This window comes from Chrysoperla carnea, chromosome X (genome assembly GCF_905475395.1).
Source record: "Chrysoperla carnea chromosome X, inChrCarn1.1, whole genome shotgun sequence".
Lineage (NCBI taxonomy): Eukaryota > Metazoa > Arthropoda > Insecta > Neuroptera > Chrysopidae > Chrysoperla > Chrysoperla carnea.
Window position 1 is genome coordinate 34,390,089 of NC_058342.1, and position 26,739 is coordinate 34,416,827.

At 32.6% G+C, this 26,739-nt stretch overlaps 1 protein-coding gene and 1 long non-coding RNA gene across 3 annotated transcripts; one reads left to right on the plus strand and one right to left on the minus strand.

The window, feature by feature from the left end:
* Positions 1–279: 279 nt before the first annotated feature.
* LOC123302677 lies at positions 280–20,632 on the minus strand. Its single transcript, XR_006535544.1, has 3 exons — positions 20,580–20,632; positions 4,803–4,812; positions 280–289 (listed from the first exon to the last, which is right to left on the minus strand). It is a non-coding gene; the product is annotated as an uncharacterized LOC123302677 (long non-coding RNA).
* On the plus strand, positions 2,696–18,542 carry LOC123302579 (plexin-B). Of its 2 annotated transcripts, none has more exons than XM_044885559.1 (17): positions 2,696–2,750; positions 4,514–6,687; positions 8,170–8,606; positions 8,911–9,799; positions 10,214–10,393; positions 10,465–10,614; positions 11,201–11,477; positions 11,577–11,719; positions 13,075–13,208; positions 13,326–13,674; positions 14,070–14,223; positions 14,323–14,520; positions 15,747–15,876; positions 15,953–16,192; positions 16,578–16,758; positions 16,828–17,010; positions 17,934–18,542. In XM_044885559.1, the coding sequence occupies exons 2-17, from the start codon at positions 4,603–4,605 to the stop codon at positions 18,057–18,059; spliced, it is 5,856 nt and encodes a 1,951-aa protein (XP_044741494.1). In that variant the 5' UTR covers positions 2,696–2,750; positions 4,514–4,602; the 3' UTR covers positions 18,060–18,542. The 2 variants fall into 2 exon arrangements, with proteins under 2 accessions (XP_044741494.1, XP_044741495.1); XM_044885560.1 differs by having other exon boundaries at positions 14,335–14,520.
* Positions 20,633–26,739: the final 6,107 nt, after the last annotated feature.

The window sequence follows — 26,739 nt, forward strand, 5'->3', positions numbered from 1 at the left end:
TAATTTCCCAATTTTTCGCCCCTGATACAGTTCTTTTTCAAGAGATAATCTCAATCTATTTAATATGACAGGAGACTTAATGTTTTGTTCCAGGAAAATGACCCTCCTCCCTCTACGTAAAACCATCATCAAAGAATGAAATAATAGGACCACAGAATTTTTCACGCAAAACATTTCTTGAAAAGTGTGACAAATAGAGTTCCAAAGTTAAGTTCCTAAGTTGAGTTCCAGTTTAGGCTTTCAGCTTAAACTGGAATAATGCATTTTTTTCAAAACACAGACTGGAAGTCTCTTGAATCAATAAAAGCATTTCCGTGCTTCAGATGTTGAGAAAAGAAAATGTGTTTCATAAAATAAGGAAATTTTCTCATCTTCCTGCTATTCTCTATCATCCAATCTGCGTTAATTATTTTAAAAATGAATATTTCAATTTCAAATGAAAACTTTTTGGAAAATTTAAACACGTAATCTATATTCTTTAAACTTAAACATTCAAGCACTTAACAAAGACCTATGTTACAAACCTTGTACTAATAATTAGTACAGTTAAAATTGTATAGATGGCACGCATATCGGTATCATTGAACCTTTATCAGATGTAAAAGAGTTTTACACAATGATATTCGAAAAATTTCGAAAAATACAGAGTGTACAATTGAAGAACAACATAGAAGTTCTTCTTTTGTAATTTTTGGACCCAATGTATAATTAACGGAATAGGGATTCGTTAATATAATCGTTTATAACTTCGATTATATCTCGACTACTGTTGATCTAATTGCAATTTTCATAATAAGCTAAGTTATAGAAAATAAAATTGACTAAAATTTATCTTATAAGCATTTTTTCTCTAAGTTTAGTTTTTACAGCGATATTTTTTTCTTTTTAATGTTGGATATAAGAATTTTATCATTTTGCGGCCAAATTTAGGTGGAAAACTAAATGAAAATATAGTTATCGTATCAATTTGGAAAAATTTTTTGAGAAAAACTGAATCAAAATTTCATAAACTTTTATAACTGAGAAAATTAAAAAATGTTTTGTTTTATTTCTACTTTTAAAACCTAATCAAAAATTTGATTATGAACCAAAGTTAAAAAGTAATGTAAAAAAGTTTTTCATTTTTTTGTTTTTTCTTTTTCGATTCGTAGAGTTTTTCGATTATAAGATCAAAAGAAATAGAAAAACCATGTGTATTAGAAATAGAAATATCGCGGTATAATTTAAATTAATTTAGATAAATGCATAATCCATTTACACACGGTACAATTTATCAGGGCAACAATGTACACCAATGAACTAAATATATCACTAAAAATATTAAGCTGGAACCTTCAATTTTCAACCGATTTTTCTCAAACTCGGTACATAGGTTCAGTTTACGGTACATAGGTACTTCTCTCTAGGCCAAAACAGGATTTTTGGGGTTTTCTCAAAAACGGCTCTAACGATTTCGATTAAACTTGGCACAAGGCTAGACCTTAAGATGTTTCTAGGATTGATATAAGCCATATATCTGAGAAAATTTGAGAAGGCCCACACCCTAGGGAAAACGTTTCCAAATACAGGAAAATGGAATTTTCTAGAGAGAGGCTGAGGGGACAGCAGTGAAACTTCGTATCAGGGTTTATATCAACAAGATCCTAGGTTTGATATAACTTCCCTCTGGGACCCCTCCCCCTTGAGCCGTGGAGCTGAAGGGGGTGAAATCGTCAAAAGTGGTCAAATCAACCCAACCCTACAGACGACAGACGACAGACTGACAGACAGACATACGGAAATAGACACCTAAACCAAAATTTTTTCGTAGCATCAATATTTTTAAGCGTTACAAACTTGGGACTAAACTTAATATACTATGTATATTTCATATACATGGTATAATAAAGTCTTGTCCGATGTTTCGGACCGTTTATTAAATTTTTGGATACGTTTAGATTGAATAGATTTGGACCGTAAAAATAAGATTGTGTGTATGGATGTTATAGAGATTTTGTATAAAACCGGTCATAGATCGTGAACAATCGTGTATGTTCGTAGTACATTACATGGTAGTGTATATGGATGTGTATGGTGTATGTGTATCAATGTATGTGTATGTATGTAACATAAATAAAATAAAGAAAATAATACAATCTACTGAGAAATATATTCCAATGGTTAAAAAAGTACTTTTTTTGACAAATAAAACAAGAATTTTTGTAATGAAAAATTGTGTTCAAAACATTGTGAAAATCATAAAATAATTGAATAAAATTATGTATAAATTCATTATAAATAAAATTCAATAAAAATTCATAACATTTTCATACAAAATATTCGTGTAAAAATTAAATGTTTTTATTCTGTAATGGATATGTGAATTGAGGGGAGTTTATATTAATACAAAGATGGCCGCATTTTAAAGAATTTTCAACAAAAATACATCATTTTAAGTGATTTCATTTCAATTTTATTTCATTATGAATTCAATTTCATGTGAAATACGTTTATTAACTTTTTCATTTTAACTTGAAAGACAATTTGTTTTCCCTTTAAAAGAATTCAATTTTTTTCGCCATTTTCCAATACAACTAGTGTTGTTTTTGTTTTAAATGTAATTTTTTTATATTTATAAGAATAAACTTAATAAATCGGTGTTTGTGTGCGATTTTTTACTAAAGAAAATTTGTGATAAATGAGTTGAAAATTTTCGTGAGAATTTGTTTTAAAATGATTTGGATTTAAGTTTAGCTTAATTTGAATGGAAGGTAAATATGAGTTTTTTTTTTGTTTAATAAAAAAAAAGATTTGCTTCATCTTTCTTTCTGATTCAGTGCACCTTCTTGGTACCTTTTTTTTCTAAATATAATTAATGGGTTGAGTTGAGAAAAAAAAAACCATCTTCAATTCCTAATTTATTAGTCATCAATTCTTCAAATTGATTGATTTGAATATAATCTTTTTTCTCTGAACCAGTTAAACCATTTCGATTACTCATACCTTTTAAAGATTTTTTTTCCTTCCAATAAAATTTACCCGTTGTTGAAAATGTATTATTTATAAAGAAAATCTTCGAATAATTTTGGAAATAATTTGTATTCTTGTTATCAGAGGCCAGTTTTTTAAATTTTCCCGAGTTTAAAATACATTTTTTTTTTGTTTACAAATTTCAGTTTTGTTCAAAAGTTTTTATTTTTTTTGTATTTTATAAAGATTTTGTTTTGATCGATTAAAAATAACACCTGTTTTCAATTAAGAAACACCTGCTGCTGTTCTGGGAGCCACCTCTTCCCATTCTCGATTAAAACTAATTAGGATGGTCCAAGTTGGCGAGTTGCTTGAAACTGTTAAGGAATTTTGAAATTCTGGATAAATTAGGGGATTGTGGTATAGGAAGAATGATTAAAAAAAAAAAACTCTTAGAATTTCTTTAATTGAATTCTTAAGAATTGATTCTTCATCGATATCTTTCGGTTTCAATTTTAACCATGGAATCTTCGTTTTTGGGTTCGATTTACCGTAAAAATAAAAATGGGACACCACATAATATTTGGAGAAATATAACTTTGTTATCCTTGGTCCTTTTGGGCCCTACCAGGGCTAATTTTAAGGACAAAAAAAGTTAACGTCAAGATGTACTACTCCAATTTGATCTAAGATGCCAAGTTTTGCCATGGCAATGAAAAATTCAAGCTCCTTTATAAAAAGAAAAAAGTTAAATGTTTATTATGATGTACAGCATGTGTCAGGGGTCTTTTATGAAAACTGTCTTGATCTTTAGAGAGCCCAATTTTTCGAATTCATTTTTATATGTCATATCCATATGATTTTCAGTCACAGAGTGTCTCAAAAAAAGGTATACATTATTGAAGTTTTAATGAGATTCGAAAACGATATTTCAGCAATCTTCTAAGTCACCTACATGAGCAGCGGTTTTTGAAATGAAAACTTCTGTGCTTAAATATCAATTTTAACAATTAGAAAAGTTTTGCATTGTCTGGAGCTGTTTCTGGACTAGAGTAACCAACAATCGAAATACTTTCGATAAGTGCCTGGTTTTGACATTTCTTCACATTATTTTGAATTTTGAAATAAGTTTTACAGGCTTAATACTTCATATATTATTAATATACTAGCTAAACTCGACCACGCTTCGTTGTGGCTTTGACATACAGAAACATACAGAACCTAAATAAAAATATAACGACATCTATGAATACTAAACGAAATTATAATTCAATACATGTAGTGTCACCTATGAATGCTAAACGAAACTATTTGACATTTATATGACTTTCATCCCTTTTTCAGTTATTTTTAAATATTCCCTGTTCCCGTAGGAACTTTGGGATATAATGTATAAACATTGTATACATCGAAATCCGTATAAGTGCAGTTTTACGCTCACGGGCTCCCCGCTAATAAAACTGAATCAGAATTTTAGGTGATTTCAAAAAAATATATTTTAGAAACTAGAATGAGGGGCGAGGGAGGATGAATGAATGCTAATAGTTGGTTATTTAATTTACAGGTGTATCAAACTTTCGGCGGTGGGGCCGAAGGGCGCATCGCCAACAATACACTGACATTATATACTGGTGAGATTGAATTTCGCCAGTCATGGATACAACAGCATGTTTAACGTGGTCATCCTTATGGCTGTTAATATGCTGTGCTTGTGCAGCAATTGGCGATTTTCCTACAAATCCAAACAGTGGTCCCACTGTTGCCATATTCCCAAAACCTGGTGACAAAGAGAAATATCGTTTTACTCACATGGTAATCGATGGACTCACAAATCAATTGTATGCGGGAGGAACTAATAAATTGCTACAATTGTCACCAGATTTAGAATTAATCGAATCAGTGTCAACAGGTCCACGCAACGATAGTACGCTATGTCATGCGCGGGGCTGTAATGATCCTAAAATTCCAATCCAACTTGCCGATAACATAAATAAAATGTTAATCCTAGATCCTGATTCTCGAATGCTAATTGTTTGTGGCTCACTGAAACAAGGTGCTTGCTACAAATATCAAGTATTCAATATTTCCATGCCACCAAAATTTATCCCAATTGGTATTGCGGCAAACGATGAAAATGCTTCAACATATGCCTACATTGGACCCAAAAAATATAATCCTTGGGGTCATTCGAACGTTTTATATGTTGGTACAACGTTCACAAATAATGGAGAATATCGTCATGATGTTCCAGCGATTGTTAGTCGAAATTTGGATAATTTAGAAATAGCCGAATATTCATTTTCCAAACAATCACAGTTAACGATTGACGTGAAATATCGTGATCATTTCCTTGTCCAATACGTTTATGGATTTAATGCGAGCGATTATGCATATTTTGTGATTGTCCAAAAACAATCACATTTACCTGGCCAAGAAGAACAAGGCTATATATCACGATTAGCGCGAAGTTGTATTATTGACGCAAATTACGATAGTTACACGGAAGTTACTTTACAATGTATCGCCCAAAAAGATGGCCAAATTATAAATTATAATTTGGTACAAGATGCAAAAATGACGAAAGCTGGCGAAGAACTTGCGAAACGTTTAAATATTCAACCCACGGATTTTGTACTTGTGGCGGTATTCCGTCAAGCGCGTGGTATCACAAACGAACCCCAAGTACAATCGGCGCTATGTATATACAGTTTAAAGGAAATTGAAGCGAAATTTGATGAAAATATTCACAAGTGCTTAAATGGCAGTGTTAAATATAGAAATATGGGTTATATATCAGGATTAGTGGACGAAGGTAAATGTCCAAATTCTGGTATGTCACAAACAACACAAAACTTCTGTGATGTTGGTTTAAAAATTAGTGGTAATTCACCAATCACGGGTGAAGCAGTGCTTACATTTGATAATGTGTCATTATCATCGGTTACAACCGCTACACCGGGTAGTCATTTAATGGCGGTTTTAGGTACAACAAATGGACGATTGAAAAAAGTTTTACTATCAAATTCCGAACCGTCCGAATACGAGGAACTTATTGTAGACGATGGAAATCCAATTTTACCCGATACACAATTGTCACGTGGCCAAGAAGACTTTTTATACGTACTATCCTCCACAAAAATCCAAAAACTTCGAGTTGAAACCTGTAGTGTGTACAATAATTGTTCCACATGTTTGGAATCCAAAGATCCGTATTGTGGATGGTGTTCTTTGGAGAAACGTTGCACGATTAAAAGTGCTTGTCAAAAAGCGGCGCATAGTTCACCCAGATGGTTATCACTTGGAACCGGTCAACAATGTATAGATTTCGAACAAGTTCAACCTGATCGGATTCCAATTAATCAAATGACCACCGTTAAGCTGTTAATTCGAACTCTACCAGAACTACCATCGGGAGCGAAGTATAAATGTGTGTTTGGTACGGCTGAACCAATTGATGCAATTGTTATTCCATCGGGATTATCGTGTTCGACGCCAGAAGTTCATAATCGTCCGTTAATTACTGGAACATTCGATCATATTATGGTACCGTTGTCAGTGCGATCGTCGGAAACAAATAAAGATTTTGTTTCGAGAAATTTTGCATATTATGATTGCAGTCGACACACAACTTGTATGGATTGTGTAAAATCGCAATGGGCTTGTAATTGGTGTGTTTATGAGAACAAGTGTACCCATGATATGTCAACGTGCCAGAAGACTGTTATTAGCGGCGAAAATGTAAGTTTTTTTTTTCCGAACTCTAACCTATCTACAGTGGAATCTCGATAACTCGAACGTAAAGGGAAATGCAAAAAATTTCAAGTTATATACTTACCGAGAGTTATAGAGATTCCACTGTATTTTGTAAATCGTTTTTAGAAATACAGTAAAACCTTGATAACGTTATCTTTCTTACAATTTAAACATTGGAACTCAGTAGGTATGGAGAAAAACACAGTACGATCTTATACTCTACTCGAGTTAATTTTTCTCTTGAACCTTAACTTAACGAGGTTTTGCTGCTCTTAAGAAAATTGCAAAAAATCGAACAAAGTTTGTGGTTTCTAATTTCGATAAAACTCAGTATATAAAGTAATTTTGACCCAACAAAGTCAAAAATCGGGTTCATTTAAGGATTGGGCGAATAGTTTTCAAGATAATTCTAGAAATAGATTCATGATATCGTTTTTTTCAGAAACTATCCGCCCAATCGTTAAATGAAGATGATTTTTGAATTTTTTGGGTCAAAATGCCCTTATAAACTGAGTTTGAACAAATTTCGAAACAACAAATTTTTCACGATTTTTTCGATTTTTTACTAAGGGGTACCCCTTAAAAAAATTCCAAAAAATCGAAAAAAAATTTTTATCGCCGATTTCGATAAAACTTAGTTTATTAAGTACTTTTGACCCAAAAAAGTCAAAAATCGGGTTCATTTAACGATTGGGCGAATAGTTTTCAAGATAATTCCAGAAATAGACTCAAGATATCGGTTTTCTCAGAAACTACCCCCCCAGTCGTTAAATGAACCCGATTTTTGAATTTTTTGGGTCAAAATACCCTTATAAACTGAGTTTGATCAAATTCCGAAACAAAAATTTTTTCACGATTTTTTCGATTTTTACTAAGGGGTACCCCTTAAAAAAAATTCCAAAAAATCGAGAAAAATTTTTTATCTCCGATTTCGATAAAACTCAGTATATAAAGTAATTTTGACCCAAAAAATTCAAAAATCGGGTTTATTTAACGATTGGACGAATATTTTTCAAGATAATTCCAGAAATTGATTCAAGATATCGTTTTTCTCAGAAACTATCCGCCCAATCGTTAAATGAACCTGATTTTTGAATTTTTTGGGTCAAAATGACCTTAGAAACTGAGTTTGATCAAATTCCGAAACAAAAATTTGCAAAGAACCCCTTCAGAAAATTGCAAAGAATCTAATAATATTTTTTCGTTCCGATTTCGATAAAACTCAGTATATAAAGTAATTTTGGCCCAAAAAACACAAAAATTGGGTTCATTGGGTTTCATTTGACAATTAAATGGATAACTTCTGAGATATCACCGGAAATTGTATCCAAATAACGATATCTCGTAGCGATTTCAAACGATATAAACCGTAAACCCATGCGATTTTTCAATTTTGTTGAAGTATTACTACCCTTAAGAAATGTGCAAAAAATCGAACCCAAATCAATAATATATTTTTATTTATAGAATCCATCATTCCAACCGAATCATGGTGTTGCGTACTGTCCACGATTTCGGCAAGCTACAGGTGTTGAAGGCGATGATTCAACATCGAATGGCGTTGGTGCAGTTCTCTTACCAAATCACGTGCCACATGAAATTAAATTCGAAGTAGAAAATTTACCACGTCCACAACCCGGCCACACCGGATTCCAATGTATCGTTAAAATCGAAGGAGCCAACATGCTAGTACCCGCTCGCGTCGAACAAAATCGTTTTATAATCTGTGATAAAACAACATATTCGTATAACGGTTTAACTGGTGAATATAATGCATCCGTCCGTGTCGTCTGGAATCGAAGTCATCACGTGGACGAGGCTGCTGTTACCCTCTACAAATGTGAAATACTTGGATCACATCGAGAACATGCTGACTGCTCCTTATGTGTGACACGACATTCAAGGTATGTTAGAAGGAATTCCCTAATTACAAATCTAGTCCTACCTATCCCTAATCAGAGGCCCTAAAAATTGAAATAAATATATATTTTTTATGGGTCCTCTTGGACCCTTGAGACGTCAAGATTCCAATCGAGGATAATCTATGAATGCTTCGAGGAACTGAATCGTCTGGCACTGAAGAACACAGTCAGACTGACTTGGACATTGGGCCCCCACCTGGCAGAGGATCTCTTGGTCTAGGGACATATTTTCGGCACCGATCTTATGTTTTATTATTATTAAGAGTCCTATTTTCCAATTTTACAGATATCATTGTACTTGGTGTGGATCTTCATGTGCGTATGCACCATCTTGTCAACATGTCGCTCACGCTGAATGTCCACGACCTCGAATCGATATAATCAAACCGTTAAGTGGTCCCGTAGAAGGGGGTACTCTAGTCACAATTGAAGGCAGCAATCTAGGATTAAAGGAACGAGATGTTAAAGATAAAATACGAATTGGGGATGTACCTTGCAAACTAGTGAATTACGAGGTTTCCGTACGTATTGTTTGCGTCACAGGTCCATCGGCGGGTCGACGTGAAGTCACTGTTCCAATAATTGTTGGCAACGAAGCTGGTTACACGGAATCGTCAGTATTTTTTAGCTATCAGGATATTAAATTAAAAGGTGTTTTCCCATCGTTTGGACCACAAAGTGGTGGGACTCAACTAGCGATTACAGGTCAATATTTAAACATTGGTAATCAAATCACAGCGTATTTAGACGATTTAATATGTCAAGTGAATGTGACACAAGCGTCAAGTAGTCGATTGACATGTCATACTTCACGTGCAAGTCGACCCATGCAAATACGAAAATTAACATTAAGTATCGATGGAGCAAATCGTACACTTATCGGAAATCCGTATAATTATACGGTGGATCCAACAATTATGGAAATTAAACCGTTAAAAAGTTTTATATCCGGTGGTCGAATGATAACGGTTCATGGTACTAATTTGGATACGATACAAAAACCAGCCATGGAAATTTATTTGGAGAATGATCTATCGACACCGATTAATCGAAGCTATTGTACGGTTTTGAATCCAAATCAAATGGAATGTCCCAGTCCATCGGTGAATCATCATTTTTTCTTATCAAAAATTCATTCGGGTCGATCATTGTTACAAAGGTCATCTGTTATCAAGGTTTGTATTTAGTTCATATCTGTCATCAGTGGCGTACGCATGAAAATATGCCAAAGGGGTTAGTGCAGTGTAAAATTTGCATTTTCCCAGATTATACTGAAACTTTATATTATTTTTTTTTTTTTACAAAAAGTTACCACTAGAAGCTACACTTTGATCCTCGAACGGATTTCCTGCGAGTCATGCAAGCCGAGAAAATAAATGGCGTAAAACATGATTTTTTTCGGGATAAAACCATGTTTTCTCGTAAAATTTCCATCAGATTTGACTTAACTAGTCTAATTTATTTCATCTATTTAGCGCTACAATCCCGTATTTTGCGCAACAAATAATGCACTAATCTCTTTTTTCCTGCGTGTTTCACTGGAACGACGAAGAAAATTTAACTTTCATTTACAAAAAATTATCTTTTAGATGCGTGAAACTCAATTAAATTTACGAATTGGTTTTATTATGGATAATGTTGAATCCGTACGAGATTTAGAAAAACATTTTCCAAATTTACGATCACAATTATTATATGTTGAAAATCCGAAATTTTTTCAATTTCCCGGTAATGTTAAATTGTATAAAGGTGATACTTTAGTCATTGAGGTAAGAAAATTAGTTTAAAGATGTAAATCGGGAAATTTTATGATTATTATATTTCATTTTTTTGTTTCCAGGGTGAAAACTTGAATAGTGCTAGTGACGAAACTGATGTAAACGTAACAATTGGGTCTCGTCCATGTAATGTGACCTCTCTGGCGATGACACAATTAGTTTGTACACCTCCCCAACAACAACCCCCAAATATAAACGATTATGACGCACAGGTGAGTTTATTTCTAATTTTTACTTATCCGGAATTGGGCTGGATATGCTTAGTGGCACGCATACAGCTTTTTAAGCTGACACCTGACGAATCCGAGCATATTTGGGGACCTGTCTTGACTCAGGATAGAAGAGGGCTACAGGTCCAAGGCCGGCATGCGATGATAATCCCACACAGGTATATTCTTCGCATGTTGGCGATGGTTTCGTAGTTGCAGTGGTAAGCGCAATATCGCGGCCTAGCGGGGTGGCAAGAGTGACTGGGAAGTTTAAGTTGCTCGGAAATTAATAGCTTTAACTCAGTATAGCTCTACACACTTCTGCAGAATGTCACCAAGGTAACGTTCCTGACCTGCTAGGGACTTTGGTACCCAATCTAGGGAAGAGAAGTTTTGGGGCGCCAACTGGGTGTACATTAGTGGCCTTCGGGTCTTGTTTGGCAGGGCATGGCGATGCCTGATCGGGGGTGGGGGTAGAGCCGAAGAACTAGGTACCTCACGAATGACAAAAACCATATTCTATTACTTTTCCGGCTTCGGCTGTTCCTTCTAGATAAAGGGTTCCAAAGTGTTATTTTTTTTGTTTCAGAACGATTTAGGATTACCTTTAGTGGTTGTTCATGTGGGTCAAAATCTACAATTTCCGATTGGTTATTTATTGTACGATGTTGAACGATATTCAACGTATGCTTTTCCATCCGAAGCGATAGCTGGTGTTGCAGCCGGAACTTTAATGTTAGTCGGATTATTCGCTGTCGTCTTAATCATCTACTGTCGGAAAAGTACACAAGCTGAACGTGAATACAAACGGATTCAAATCCAAATGGATACTTTAGAAAGTAACGTACGATCTGAATGCAAACAAGGTAAATATTTTCGACATTTTCGAGTTGATGTTACGAATTCGATATTGAATTCAATATTGATTCTGGTTAAATATTGTATAGAATATTTTTCGTTTGTAGCATTCGCAGAACTTCAAACAGACATGACTGATTTAACCGCTGATTTAGAAAGTTCTGGTATACCAACATTCGATCATGTTACATATATTATGAAAGTATTTTTTCCTGGTGTGATTGATCATCCGATTTTAAATGCTCCAAAAGTAAGTTGCAAATATTTTTCGATTTTATTAATATTTTTATACCATGTATATATGAAATATATCATAGTATATTAAGTTTAGTCCCAAGTTTGTATTTAGAGTTTAAAAATATTGATGCTACGAATAAAATTTTGGTATAGGTATTCATAAAATCACCTAATTTACTGATGATTACAACTTAGCGAGGTTCGAGTTATAGAGATTCCACTGTATTTTGTAAATCGTTTATAGAAATACAGTAAAACTTTGATAACGTTATCTTTCTTATAATTTAAACATTGGAACTCAGTAGGTATGAGAGAAAATACAGAACGATTCTTAACTTCAACTTTTCTTGAGTTAATTTCTCCTTTGGACGATTGGACGAATAGTTTTCAAGATAATTCCAGAAATTGATTTAAGATATCGGTTTTCTCAGAAACTAACCGTCCAATCGTTAAATTAACCAGATTTTTGAATTTTTTGGGTCAAAATGACCTTTTAAACTGAGTTTGACCAAATTCCGAAGCAACAATTTTTTCACGATTTTTTCGATTTTTTACTAAGGGGTACCCCTTAAAAAAATTCCAAAAAATCGAGAAAAAATTTTGATCTCCGATTTCGATAAAACTCAGTATATAAAGTAATTTTGACCCAAAAAATTCAAAAATCGGGTTCATTTAACGATTGGGCGGTTAGTTTTTAAGATAATTCCAGAAATTGATTCAAGATATCGTTTTTCTCAAAAATTATCCGCCCAATCGTTAAATTAACCGGATTTTTGAATTTTTTGGGTCAAAGTACCCCTATAAACTGAGTTTGATCAAATTCCGAAGCAACAATTTTTTCACGATTTTTTCGATTTTTTACTAAGGGGTACCCCTTAAGAAAATTCCAAAAAATCGAAAAAAATTTTTTATCTCCGATTTCGATAAAACTCAGTTTATTTAGTAATTTTGACCCAAAAAAGTCAAAAATCGGGTTTATTTAACGATTGGACGAATAGTTTTCAAGATAATTCCAGAAATTGATTCAAGATATCGTTTTTCTCAGAAACTATCCGCCCAATCGTTAAATTAACCGGATTTTTGAATTTTTTGGATCAAAATGACCTTATAAACTGAGTTTGATCAAATTCTGAAACAAAAATTTTTTCACGATTTTTTCGATTTTTTGCTAAAGTGTATCCCTTAAGAAAATTGCCAAATAAATCGAGTTAACTGATTAAAACCCCCCAACTATCCCCCAAAAAAGGGGATAAATAAAGAGAGGTGAGCTGAGAGATCGACTTTTTTTGACGAAGTGTTTACAACCTAATTATTACCATGACATTCAATTTAATTTGATTAGATTAATAATCCAAAAATTTTTTTTAGGCGAGAATGAATGGACCTAGAAATAATTACGATGCAGCTATGTTACAATTTGAGCAACTAATCAATACAAAATGTTTTATTCTAACATTTATTGATACTTTAGAATCTCAAAAAACTTTTAATATACGTGATAAGTAAGTTTACAATACATACAGAATGTTTGGTGAAAAATATTGCAATATTTTCACCAAACATCTTGTATTATAAAAATAATTATTTACTAATTTGGTGTATTTTCTTTTTGTGAATAGGGTAAATGTGGCATCTCTTTTGATGGTTGTGTTAATGGGTAAAATGGAATATGCAACAGATATTCTAAAAAGTTTATTATTACGTTTAATTGATAAATCAGTGGGCACAAAACATCCACAATTAATGTTACGACGTACGGAAAGTGTTGTGGAGAAAATGTTAACTAATTGGATGGCACTGTGTATGTACAATTATTTAAAGGAGTACGCTGGCTCATCCCTATTTTTATTATTCAAAGCTATCAAGCATCAGGTGGAAAAAGGATTGGTGGATGCGATCACGCATGATGCACGTTACTCGTTGTCCGAGGAACGTTTGTTGAAGGAGCAAATCGATCATTCAGTTGTGGTAAGTACACTTTTTTCTAGAAAATTTAGCTTACAAAACTTTTATCTTAGGAAAGTTCAGAATAGTTCATTTAATAGCCAGTTCATTTAAGGACAGTCCTGTGCTACCTTTGAGGTTAGGTAGACCGAGCTGAAGGATTTTAGCGTTGCTTGGCTATCGGTGAGGATAGTAAGGTCACTGTACATGAGAGTATCAGGCTTCAAAGTTTCGGGAGTTCAGACTTCTACATACACATACCTCGTAGATAGCCATCACTTCCACTTGATACACGTTACAGTGATCCGACAGCCACCGTCGCGTAGCCGAGTTAAAATGTTTCTTTAATTATAGATTCAGAAACCCTCGCTCCAGATCGATTTGCGGCTCTTAATCCATAAATTTTTATTTTGTTCCAGACGTTACACATTGTTCAAGATGATCTGGATGAAAAAGTGCAATGTAAAGTATTAGATTGCGATACAATTAGTCAAGTTAAATCTAAAATTCTAGATGCATTATTCAAGAATACACCGTTCTCAATGCGTCCCTCCATCCATGAAGTTGATTTAGGTAATTCGAAATGTTTCTAACATTTTCTTTTTTTTTAAATTGCTTTTCAATTTGGTTTTATTTTTTGCGCAACTCAAACTAAAATTCATGTAAATGTAGTATACTTTCCAGAATGGCGGAATGGACGTGGGGGACATTTAACCTTACAAGATGAGGACTTAACCACGAAAACTGTTAATGGTTGGAAGAAATTAAATACGTTGGCACATTATGGTGTCAAAGAAGTTGCTGTTATGTCCTTAATTTCACGGCAGAATGAAAGTTTTGCACCAAATTGTAAACGACCTTGTCATAACTGTAAGTTTTTTGCTTTTTTTTTACTTTTTCTTCCACTCTGGCTGGAATTCAAGGAAACTTTTTTTTGCTTTTAACTATTCATTGTCCGGACTGTTAAATTTGATTAATGAAAAATACGACACAAATTTAGTAGAATTACATACTTTGTTGATCAAAACAGGGTATAATTTGGATGTGATAGAGCAAAATTAAAATTTTTGGATTTTAATGACGTCATTAAATTTAAAAAATTCATTTTTTTGATAACACAGGCAAATTTTATTCGATTTGAATGGAATTTTTTTTGAAATCCACTAATTTTGGGTCAAGCTTTTCATCTCTGATGTTAGTTTTACGCTACCACTCATGTTTATGGTAAATATTGTGGCCTGGGCCCCATAATCTTGAAACCTATTATAGGTAGATTAAATTTGACCATAAATTTGAAAACTATGACCCAAATTTAGTAGGATTACATACGTTGTTTGTCGAAATTGGATATAATTTGGATGTGATAGAGCAAAATTAAAATTTTTGGATTTTGATGACGTCACTATGTTCAAAAATCCATTTTTTTGATATCACATGCAAATTTTATTCGATCTGAATGAAATTTTTTTTGAAACCCACTAATTTTGTGTCAAGCTTTTCATCTCTGATGTTAGTTTTACGCTACCACTCATATTAGTGGTCAATATTGGGACAAGGGCTCCATAATCTTGAAACTTATTAAACTTAGGTTAACTTTGACCAAAAATTTGAAAAGAATGACCCAAATTTAGTAGGATTACATACTTTGTTCATTAAAATTGGATATAATTTGGATCTGCTAGAACAAAATTAAAATTTTTGGATTTTGATGACGTCACTGTGTTTAAAAATCGATTTTTTGGGTAACACAGGCAAATTTTATTCGATTTGAATGGAATTTTTTTTGAAATCCACTAATTTTGGGTCAAGCTTTTCATCTCTGGTGTTAGTTTTACGCTACCACTCATATTTGTGGTCAATATTGATACCAGTGCTACATAATCTTGAAACCTATTAAAGGTAGGTTAACTTTGACCAAAAATTTGAAAAGAATGCCCCAAATTTAGTAGGATTACATACTTTGTTCACTAAAATTGGATATAATTTGGATGTAATAGAGCAAAATTAAAATTTTTGGATTTTGATGACGTCACTAAGTTTAAAAAATTCATTTTTAGATCAGCAATTTTATTGACCCAATTATCTTTTTTTTGCAGGTACTGGAATGTATATAAATAATTCACACTCACAAATAATCACTTCGAATGGTGACATCGAAACTGGTTTGAATCATAGAGTTTATCATTTAGTAAAACCGGTTGAAGAGCACCATTATCAAAGTTGCAGGTAACATTTCATTATCTCTTACTGTTACATCCTGTAATTGAATACAGATAATTAAATTTCGATATTTAATTGACAGATTTTTCGATTCTAGAACTGTGGAACGAACTCATAAAGCAATACCAGAAATATTTTTAACACGATTATTATCAACAAAGGGTACAATACAAAAGTTTGTCGATGATTTTTTCAGTACAATATTAACGACAAATGAAGTATTGCCACCCGCGATTAAGTGGCTTTTTGATTTATTCGATGAAGCGGCAAGACATCATGATATTACTGATCCAGAAGTTGTACATGCTTGGAAATCCAACAGGTACATTTTTTTTTTAGTTATTCTTTCTTCAAAGTGGCCATAAATCGGGGAAAATTTCTCCATTTTCCATAAAACAAAGTTCTCGGGTTAATTTAATGTCGAAGCCCCTAGACAATGCAATTTTCCGGGATCCAAAGGCGATTCAAAATTTAGATTTCGTTTTAGTCTTCGTATATCACCTTGAAATTTCCTTTTTTGTGGCCCTTCTTATAAAAAGTTGTTCTTTTAGTCTTCGTAAATCAACTTGGCACCCTTTTGTGGTGCCCTTCTCATACAAATTTGTCTTTCGTGACCCAATTTACATTAAATTTGTGCGGGGTCCTTTGTTGTCGAAATTTTTAATGAGTTTTTCATACTAAATTTTTAATTTATTTTTCCGTTTTAGTCTTCCGTTAAGATTTTGGGTGAATTTTATAAAAAACCCAGATTTTATATTTGATATCAACAAAACGACAACAGTGGATTCATGTTTATCAGTGATTGCCCAAACATTTATGGATGCTTGTTCCAAAACTGAACATCGATTAGGAAAAGATTCACCGTCAAATAAATTACTTTTCGCAAAGGTTTGTTTGGATTTGTCTTTTTTAAGAAAGGAATTGATTTTGATTTACTAATTTATTATATTCCAACAGGATATTCCACATTATCGAGATATGGTCGAAAAATTTTATGCATCTGTTGCGTCCTTACCTCAAATTCCAGACCAAGAGATCAATACTGCCATGCAAGAATTGTCAGTGCAACAAGCTGACGAATTTGATACAATATCGGCATTAAAGGAACTTTATATTTATGTTGCCAAGTATCGGGATCAGGTAAGCATAACCGTTTCATTTTTAATAACCGATTTCTTCATATTTTTCTTGGAAAACGATGCCACAAGGAACCAAATCCAGGTTTTGTAATTCAGGGAACCGAGTTAACATTTATCCTGTATGTCTTTTGGGATTTAGTTTTGCATGAATTATAGTTAAAATCAGGAATATTGGGAATGTAGTTCTTTGTTCAATTCATCATCTCCAAGCTATCCTTCTTTTTCCACCTCCTTTTAGATTTATATTTTTGATGAGAATCTTTTTCGTCGAAGAATTTAATTCCAAACAATGATCGATTAATCATTAAGCGGAGTAGACAACTGCGTAGGATTCTTTGCATTGGTTAGCGACTCTGGAGAAAGGTCAAAAGAGAGAGAGAGAGGTTTAATTTGGGAAGAGTGAGAAGGGGCCCTACACAAGGGAAAGGACTCCAAGTTGATTTACGAAGGTTAAAAACAACAAACGGTGCCGTTTTATTTGCCTAAGGACCCTACAAAATTGAATTTTCTGTAGGCCCCGAAATGGATTAATCCGGTGCTGATTCCAAATAGTATATTTGTTTTGGGTTATTTCTTCAGGATTTTTAAGTTTGGCTAGGTTGTAGCAGAAGTTGTTGACTAATTTCGGGTTATTACTTACTATTCCTGGTTTAATCCTTCTCTCCCTTTTACCCTGTAGAATCCGTAGAAATTGGAATCCTTTATAATGGAGGAGTATGTAGAAAGGTTATTGCTCAAAGTCAGTTTTAATCATCAAAAATACACGGTGCCTCAAAAATCGCTTGATAGAGAGGAAATTATTTGTTGATTTTAATGATTTAAGTGAATTTTGGGACATTCAATTTAAATGTGAAGAAATCGGTGACAATTATATTTGGGTTGATGTTAATTTTTATGTTTTTGTTTTGTGTCTAACCATTTCAGTTATTGGAAGCACTCGACATGGACCTATATTGTCGAAAAATGCATTTAGCTCATAAATTAATAAATGTGGCGTGTACTTTAGAGGGGGATGCATTAGATGCAGCAATGGGTGTGCAATTATGCTGACAACAGACATTTTGAACAATCATTTTTATCCCCCCAAATATCCTATCCCCTCTATTTTATGCACAAATACTATAAATATAATAGTTATCATTTCACAAAATACATATACACACACAAACATGTAATACTTATAAAGCCCCGCCCCCACCTGCGATCACCCTCCTTCATACATCATCCATCATCCCTCATTGTTTAAAACAGTATTTTTATGTTTGTAAGGCTTTTATGTTTAAGTTTTTAAGTGTATTTCGTTTTTTTTTTTAGAACACATCGAATCTCAAAACGTTTCTAATTAATTTTTTTTTTAGTACGATAAGTTTCGCCAATTTATTATTTAATTTGTTCCTAAAAAAAAAAAGTTTGATACTTTTGTACTCCGGGAAAAATATTGAACACAAAAACTGACTAATTATTTATTAAGAATCTCAATTCTATCGGACCGATTTAGAAGTAGAAAAAATATTTCTAAGAAATAGAAAAAAAGCGTGCATAAGAAATAAAATCGTTTAGATTTTTTTTCGGATCAAAACGTTTGATCGAAAATTTTGTGTACAAAAACGATACTCATTTGAGCAAAGTGGTTACAAAAGTATGTACAACTCATTTAAAAATTATCGTGAATGAACCCAGAATTTAAATTCTATGAAAAATAAGTATTTTGAAAGTAGAAAAAAGATAAAATTTTGTCTAGAAGATATCGAAAACTTCGACTAAATATTGTAAATAATAAGCAAAGTTATAGAAAATAAAATACTAAATTTATACAAGTATACAGGGTGGTCTATAATTGATAGTAGAAAAGTTCACTACTGAATTAAGCTGATCAAAACGAATGAAAAAGCTTTATATCAAATTTCGAGCTGATTCGTAGTTTCCGAGATAATTAAAAAAATCAATTATTAAAAAATGACGAAAATTTATCTCGTAAATGGGTAAATCGGATCGGAAAAATTTCTAAGTTAACTTTCAAGAATGTATTTTTTGTAGAATCTCGATTCTAGGTAAGCTAGTTTGTACATAGCTTTAAGAAACTGCTTTGTACAAAGTTTGATAATGACTTTTTGCTTTTGAAAAGAATTTTTATGTGAACTTTTCAAAGCAAACACTTTTGTTTTAACTGAATAATTGTAAATAAATATTGAAGTGACACAAGAAGTAAAGTAAGGATTAAACCCTTTTATTTCTTGGGTATTTTTTTATAAAAAAAAAAAAGGAATCTCATATAGACTTATTTTTTACCGTAGGCATATCATTTTTGTTTAATGTGAGTCTCGAATAAGTTTAGACCCAGCCGTGTTATTTGGCAATCATTTTAAAACAGCTGGGAACAAGCTTGGGAAATTTTTTATTTCGTATCAAAACAGTTTCTCAGATTTCCAGCCGTTTTCAAATGACTGTCAAATATTTCGTCTAGACTTACGTCTTTAATTTTTTAATTAATTTTTACGTCTCAACGAATCACAAAATAATTAGCTTTAATTTATTTTTAAAATATTTTTTAATTCTCAATTTTTTTATATTTAATTCGTCCATGACTTTTTTTATATATATTTTTTTTAATGTTGGTAATACTACCTTTTATATGAATGTTACGGTCGCCATTTTGTTTTTTTTTGTTTACATACACTTTTCAAATTTTAACGAAATAGCTTACACCTTTACTCTCGTGATGAGAGAAATTACAATTTTTTAAGGACTTGATCATAGCCTTTTCTTTGAAATTTGAAAAGTGAAAACAAAATGGCGGATCATTTAATTTATACTTACGTTCATTCATATTGTTCGGACTGAATAAAACATTATGAAAGACATTGGCTGACGATCGAATTTCCCATGTAAAAAAAAACTCTTTTGGTCCACGGTCTATGCGAAAAACATGTCGTAACCTTAAAATTCCCCTATCGTTTCCTGTAACCCCCCGTCCTGTCCCCCTCAAATATATGGTGTTGTATTCGCTAGAAAATAGACTGTGAAAAAAAAACATTGAAACTGTGATATTTCGTCCTGCATGTTTTAAAGCCTAAGTTTTAAATAAATAAAAATATTTTCGAAAAGTAATTAGACCTCCATGTTCGGGTTACAAAAATTTTGTAATGTGGAGATCGTCTTCCAAGTAATCGATTCGTTTTTTTTAAATTTTAATAAATGTTAACGCATGGCCTAAGAATTTTCTTTTCAATCACAATTGAAACAAAGTTTTGTGAAAAAATCAAATTTTTTTGTAAATGAAATGAACAGCGCGTTGTGTCTAATGCTTTTCACGAAATATTTTTGAAAATCCAATGTCAGCATAATAAAAAGAATTTTCTTTTTATTTTTATTTTTTAATTTGTTTCTCAGTGATTTTTCGGAAGAATTGTTTTTCCATTGGTTTTATCAAGGTGGAAATTTTTGTATTTGGCCCGGATCGATTTCTTCCATTCTGAAGGTTTTAATTACTCTTTTAAATCGAATCGAATTTCGGGGCAAATACAAAAATTTCCAAAAAATCCAAAAATTGTCTATATTTGATGCAATAACTATTAAGCGGGGAGCCCGTGGCAGTAAAATTGCACTTACACGGATTTAGAAATTTCGCATTTTCGCAAAATACTATTTAACGATAGCTACAATATGTACTAGGTGTGCCAGGGTACACCTCGTTCATATTGTACCTATCTTTAAATAGCATTGATTCCTAGGCGAAATTTCGAAATCCATGTAAGTGCAGTTTTTCTGTAACGGGCTCCAGGGCTATATATATTTTTATTTGCTATTTTGTAAAAATTTATTTAAAATTAAGTTTCTGTTATGATTTTTGAAATTTTCTTTTTTGAAAAGTGAAAAAACAAAGCTAAAATAAACAAAAATTTCGTCAATTAAAAACCAAAAAAAAAGAAATCATTCAAAAATTTTTTGCGTTTCCCGCTTTCCCCATTAATAAAATCACAGCACCACAATTTTTTTTATAGCTGTAAGTTTGTGTGCGTTATCTCCTAACCTTCCTCCACCCCCTCTCAAAAATAAAAAAAGAAATTGTGAGTATATATGAAAAAAAAAACAAAAAATATTGCGCAAGTAGAAGTTTAAATGTGTTTTGTCGCCATATTGTAACTAGATAGGTGCTAATTAAATGTCCACAAAAATTTTTATGGACATATTATTTTGAAAATACTTTGATTTGTTTTTTGATAATTACATACAAACCGAAAATTTGGATTCCTTGTAAATGAAAAACTTTCCACAGTATATAGGTCAATTTTCATAAAAAGTATAATTTTTAATTCAGATACATTGTCCGCCATTTTGATTCCACGTTATAATTGAGAAAAAATTCGCATTTAAATCCCGAACACTCAAACCTCCCTTATACTTATAACCCCCTTCATCTTAGCTCTGAATTGCTCTTGCCGTAAACTGAAAAAGGAGAAACAGACGAAGAGAAGGAGAAAGAGGAAGAAGGGGGTGCCTAGTTTATGGAAAGAGTAAAAAAAAAAGGAAAAATCAAAATTGTCGTGGGCCCCATTTTGGGCCTGCTTTAATCTATCAAAATTGTTCATTTTGCTTAAATCTATCAATTGAAGGAACGGTATTGCCTTGAAGGAGGTTTAGAGAATCTGTTGGTTCAGATGTTGGGGATTTGATTGCGATATTTTGGAAACAAAATGGCGTACAATACTACACACATGTTTAAAGAATCTGTTTTAAGTAGTTTTGATTTTGAAGTTCCTATGGAATTTTTTTATGGCTCTTGAATCATCATTTACAGTTAGTTCGAAAATTCTGAGATAGTCAAATATGAAAAAGTCGTTAAAAAATGGTTAAAATTACCCGTCCATCGCGATTTACCGAAGATTTTAAAGTAATATTTGACTCTCTCTTGAAATTTTTCGAACAAGTTGTAAAAAGGATTTAAAAAAATAAAAATGATGTCAATTATAATATTCGAAATTGATTTCCGAATTCGATATATTTTTCAATCAGATATACGTCCGTTTCAAGACAAAATACCGTCGAAATCGGTTATAAGAATGAACAATTATGGTCGTTATAAGCGATTTATACATTTAATACCACCAGGATCTGACTTAAAAACAATTTAATGGAAGTGCTTAAGCAGGAAATTAGACGTAGAATAAAATTCAGGTTATATTGTAAATCGCAACGTTTCGAATTTATTTACTTCTTCATCAGACTCTATAAAAGATAATAAAAAGACAATTTCCCAATCAATTTTCCAAATAATTGCTTTTTTATATCCCTATATGTTATAAACTAGCTTGTACCCTCGGCTCCCCCCGCGTTTTTGTCCATAAATATCTGGCAAGGTCTTTAAAAAGTTTAACAAATGGTTGACAAATGTCCATGTGTTGTCTCCTTCACCCTGATTTATGAAATGTCAAAAAAATTAATTTTTTTTAAAACTATATAAATTATAGCTCATGTGTTATTCTGATGTATGAGCTATATTGTTGTACAGTTTCATTCAAATCCTTTCGGTAGTGAGAGAAAGGGAGGTGAACCTATCTTTGCTTTAAAAACCCAGCGGAGGGGGTGGGTATCAACTCGAAACGTCACCACAACTTGACTTTATTGTACGTCCAATTTCTTACTAAAACACTTCTAAGTAACTAATGTTGAAAGTAGTAAACTAATTCGTCATTATAACCGATTTTTGACTGTATATTTTTCGCCACACAAATTTAGAAAATCCGTCTATATAAAAAAAACAAAAAAGTTTCTATGTAATTATCGAAATTCTATATAATTCTATAATTTTTGTACAAAAAAATAAAAATTTCATACCGAATCCACTTATTTCTATTTGTTTAAACAAATAAATTCGCCATTTAATAAATAAATAAATAAAAAAATTTAATAAATTATAAAAAATTTTAAAAAAAAAAAAATATTTTCATGTAGAATTTTCGACATTTTTTGTACATAAATAAAATAAATATAAAAAAAAAACAACGTTTATGTTAATTAATTTTCAATAAAATTGTAAACAAATGGAAATAAATTCTTTATGTCTCGTATATTAATTAATTATTAAATTATAAATAAATTAATAAAAATAATTAATTCAGATAAAAAAAAATTAAAATAAAGATTGTATTTTTATGAAATGTGAGGAAAAAAACTACCTTAAGTGTTTTTTATTTTTCATAAAAATTTATAAATACACTGAAAAAAAAAAAAGTATATAACTAAAAACAAAATAGTCGACGTCCGTAAAAAAGACGTAAATTTTATTCGTGAAAATGATCAACTCCGAAGATGAATCGCAACAAGCAAAAATGTATATTTTGATTGTAGAAGAAGTTTATACAACATGTGAACAGTTGAGTTCCATTTCTAAGGTCATATTTTCTCCTCGGGAATTGATAATATCAGAACTCTGGAAAGGCTGTGAATGGATGTTCGTAAAGCCTTAATAACCGCGAAAAACATGATGTTTCGACATAGAAAAAAAGCAAGGGAAGCTGAAAAAAACACCCGTACAAGGTATTTGTTTGGCATTGTACTTAATCAAATATCCCTTTGACGGTTTAGGTTAGGTTAGATACCAAAAAAAGGATTTTCCCATCCCCTGCCACCACTCCATGAACCTTTTGGAGCTGTATAAAAACAGCTGGAGTGCTTTGACGTCAATGGACTTTAGGTCAGAGAGGTCGTCAAAGAGAGGCTGGCTCAAGTAAGTCCATCTCTTCATAGTAAGAGCTGGGCAGTGACAGAGAAGATGAGACATTGCCTCCTCCTCTTCACCACTGTGACAGCTCCTGCAGTAGCCGTGATACACTGCCTATGCCTGCCGCCCAACCAGTGTCTTGTAATAGCCGCAACAAGTTTGCTAACAGATGCTCTTGGAAGGGATATAAGAACTTCGAAACGCCTACGGTGCTCATACCATATCTGTCCTGTAGTACCACAAGTACGCTCCTCCCTCCATCTAAGATTGGCCCTTTTTAAGATATTCTCTTTAAGGAGCAGCTTACAGTTCGCGAACGGAACTTTCGGATGCCTATTAAGGGTATCCATACCAGGTTTTTAAACTTCAAATGAAATTCTTCAATGATCCTGAAAAGGAACCTGGACTTATATTGCTAATAATTAGCCAATCACAAACGAGATACTATTAAAATAATACAAATATGAGTTGGTGTCATTTAGTTGTCTTTGTATATGGAAGTTATATTAGTGTTATGGAGGTCGTGTGAGGTTTTGTTAGTTTTAAGTTGTCAAAAAGTCAACCATGTTTTTTTTTGAGGTTATTGTTTGTTTTTTTAAATTGACCGGGGTATTTAAACTTTGTTTTTGACACATAATAATTATCCCGAAAATACGAAATTTTAAAATTCTTCGATTTGTGCGAAGATTCAGTAATTTGGAGGGGGAATATGACTTAAGTTATGCAGCTCTGTTGCGCATGAATTTTTTTTTGTAAACTTTTTGACTATTTCTTTTTCTGCAATCAAAATAAACTTTTTCCAACCACAATTCAAACTAAGGACTTGAATTTTTTCGAATAAAAAAAAAAAATTTATATAATTTTTATTGTACTATAAAATTAATCGCGTAAAAAAAGAAGACATTTATATTTATTAAAATTAATGTGTGGGAATCGAACGACGATATACGAATACAACCAAATCCAAGAACGCCCAAGCCCAGTCACCCAGTGATGACAACAACCAAGTTTTTCTATGTAAAAAAAAAACATTTTCCCAAAAGTGCTGCTATTGAGACAAAAAGAAGAAAATTTAAGAAAATATTTGCAAAAAAAAATTTATATATATATATATAAAATCTACTACTCAAAACTGTGATGTGCATTGTTGAGTGAAAAATTTATTAGCACACAAAATTCAGGTACGTATACACGAATTAACTGTTTAAAATTCATTGTGATTCGTGTATGGGTACCTTTAGAATTCATAATTGATTTTGTTGTGTCCACAAAAAAGGACCTCCATACACACATTAAATTTTAAGCATTGGCGAAGAATTTAAGCATTTGCGCCATCTGCCTTGGATCCACGTCACAGAAAAATCATTACATGAAAAACCACATTTTCCTAGCTTGTAGAAAAAAAGGGGTGGGTTTACGGGTGTTTTTTCCATTTTCGGGAGGTGGTAATGTTGAGAGAGAAAAATTTCGAAATTTTTTTAGTAACTGGATCGATTGATGAAAATTCGCATTATCTACCTTTCAATCTATCATCTATAGAACAAAAAACGTAATTTTGGGAATGTTTTTCCGATTTTCCGAAGAGTTACAATGAAAACTTCTAGTTTTCCGATTTTTTCCTATCTCACATCGGTTATTCTAGTTTTTCGGAAGTTTAAGTAACGGATCCAATTTGCCGACTTCCCTTACCTACATTAATCTATCGACTAGAGACTCTACACCTTGGTGACCTGCTGCAAATATTCACCTGGATTTTCAAGGTCCAAGCGGTGCTCTTCACGTCCCGAACCCTATCTCCCTGATTGAGGATACCAGGGAACTCGAACGCTCATGCAGAAAAGAAAACTTTTCCTGGATCTTGCGACAGCGTCTCCAGGCCTTTTCAGATTACCCTGACCAACTCTCTTACGAGGGCTAGACTTCCGTAAGAATGACTCAGCTTCAAATGAGGCTGTATTCGATAAAACTCGTGTTTTTTTCAATTCGAAGAATAATTTTTGAGGTATCATCAAAAATTCCGTACGAAAATTCGATTCTTGGATCAATTTCAGTTAGATATTTTGTCAAAAAAAACCGATTTTTCGTGGTTTTGAATCTTAATTACTTTCGAAAATCCAAAATCCACTGAGACAACATCCGTGAGATGTGTGTATGAAATCCAAAGGACCCACAACACTAAATCAATTAACAAAAAAAAAAAAAAAAACTAAATATTTAAACAAATACGTAATTTAAAAAAAAAAAAGTATAATTATCCAAAACCAGTACTTAACTTAAGACATGTAATATGATTTTCATAATTTTTCATAATTTTAAGTAACTATTGTCTATGTATATATTAATTTGTAAGGACTCTATTCAAAACAAAAAAAAATAATTGATAGCTGCAATGTCCCAAAAAAAAAATTCCAATTTATCCTCTAATGTCCACCCACTAAACCGCATTTGATCAAAAAACACACATTTGTTTGTTTAATTCATTTGTTTTAACCAGGAGGTCAAACTTTTATTAGTCTCTATACAGTCAAAATTTCGGTTGTTACGACATTGAAGGCATCCGTGCAATTAAGGTCCAACTACAAATAACACTAGGACCTAGTTTGGTAAATGTCATGTCAATCACCTAGGCCATAGGGTCTTCTGGGCCTTCCTTGAGAATAGACTGTCACCAAACGGCGAAACGTCTCTGGTTAAGAGATGCTATTTTAAGAAGATGAAGCTAGAAGATTCTTTCGAGACCAGACGCCACGGGGAAAGCTCACAGTTTCTCCGCCGGGATCTTTCCCAGAATCTTTCCAAGGTTTTCGGATCCAAACCGAGGGTTTAATGTCCTGCGTACATCCATCAGAGATCCCTATGTTTTAAAGGTGGTAGTTTAATCGACAGTGTCTTGTCAAGAGTCCATTCTCAATTGTCGAATGACGTAGCTGTGGTTATACACAGTTTGGCATGTCACATGCCTTGCGTCAAGTCCCAGTAATCAAGATTAGCAGTGACCTTCGACCATCG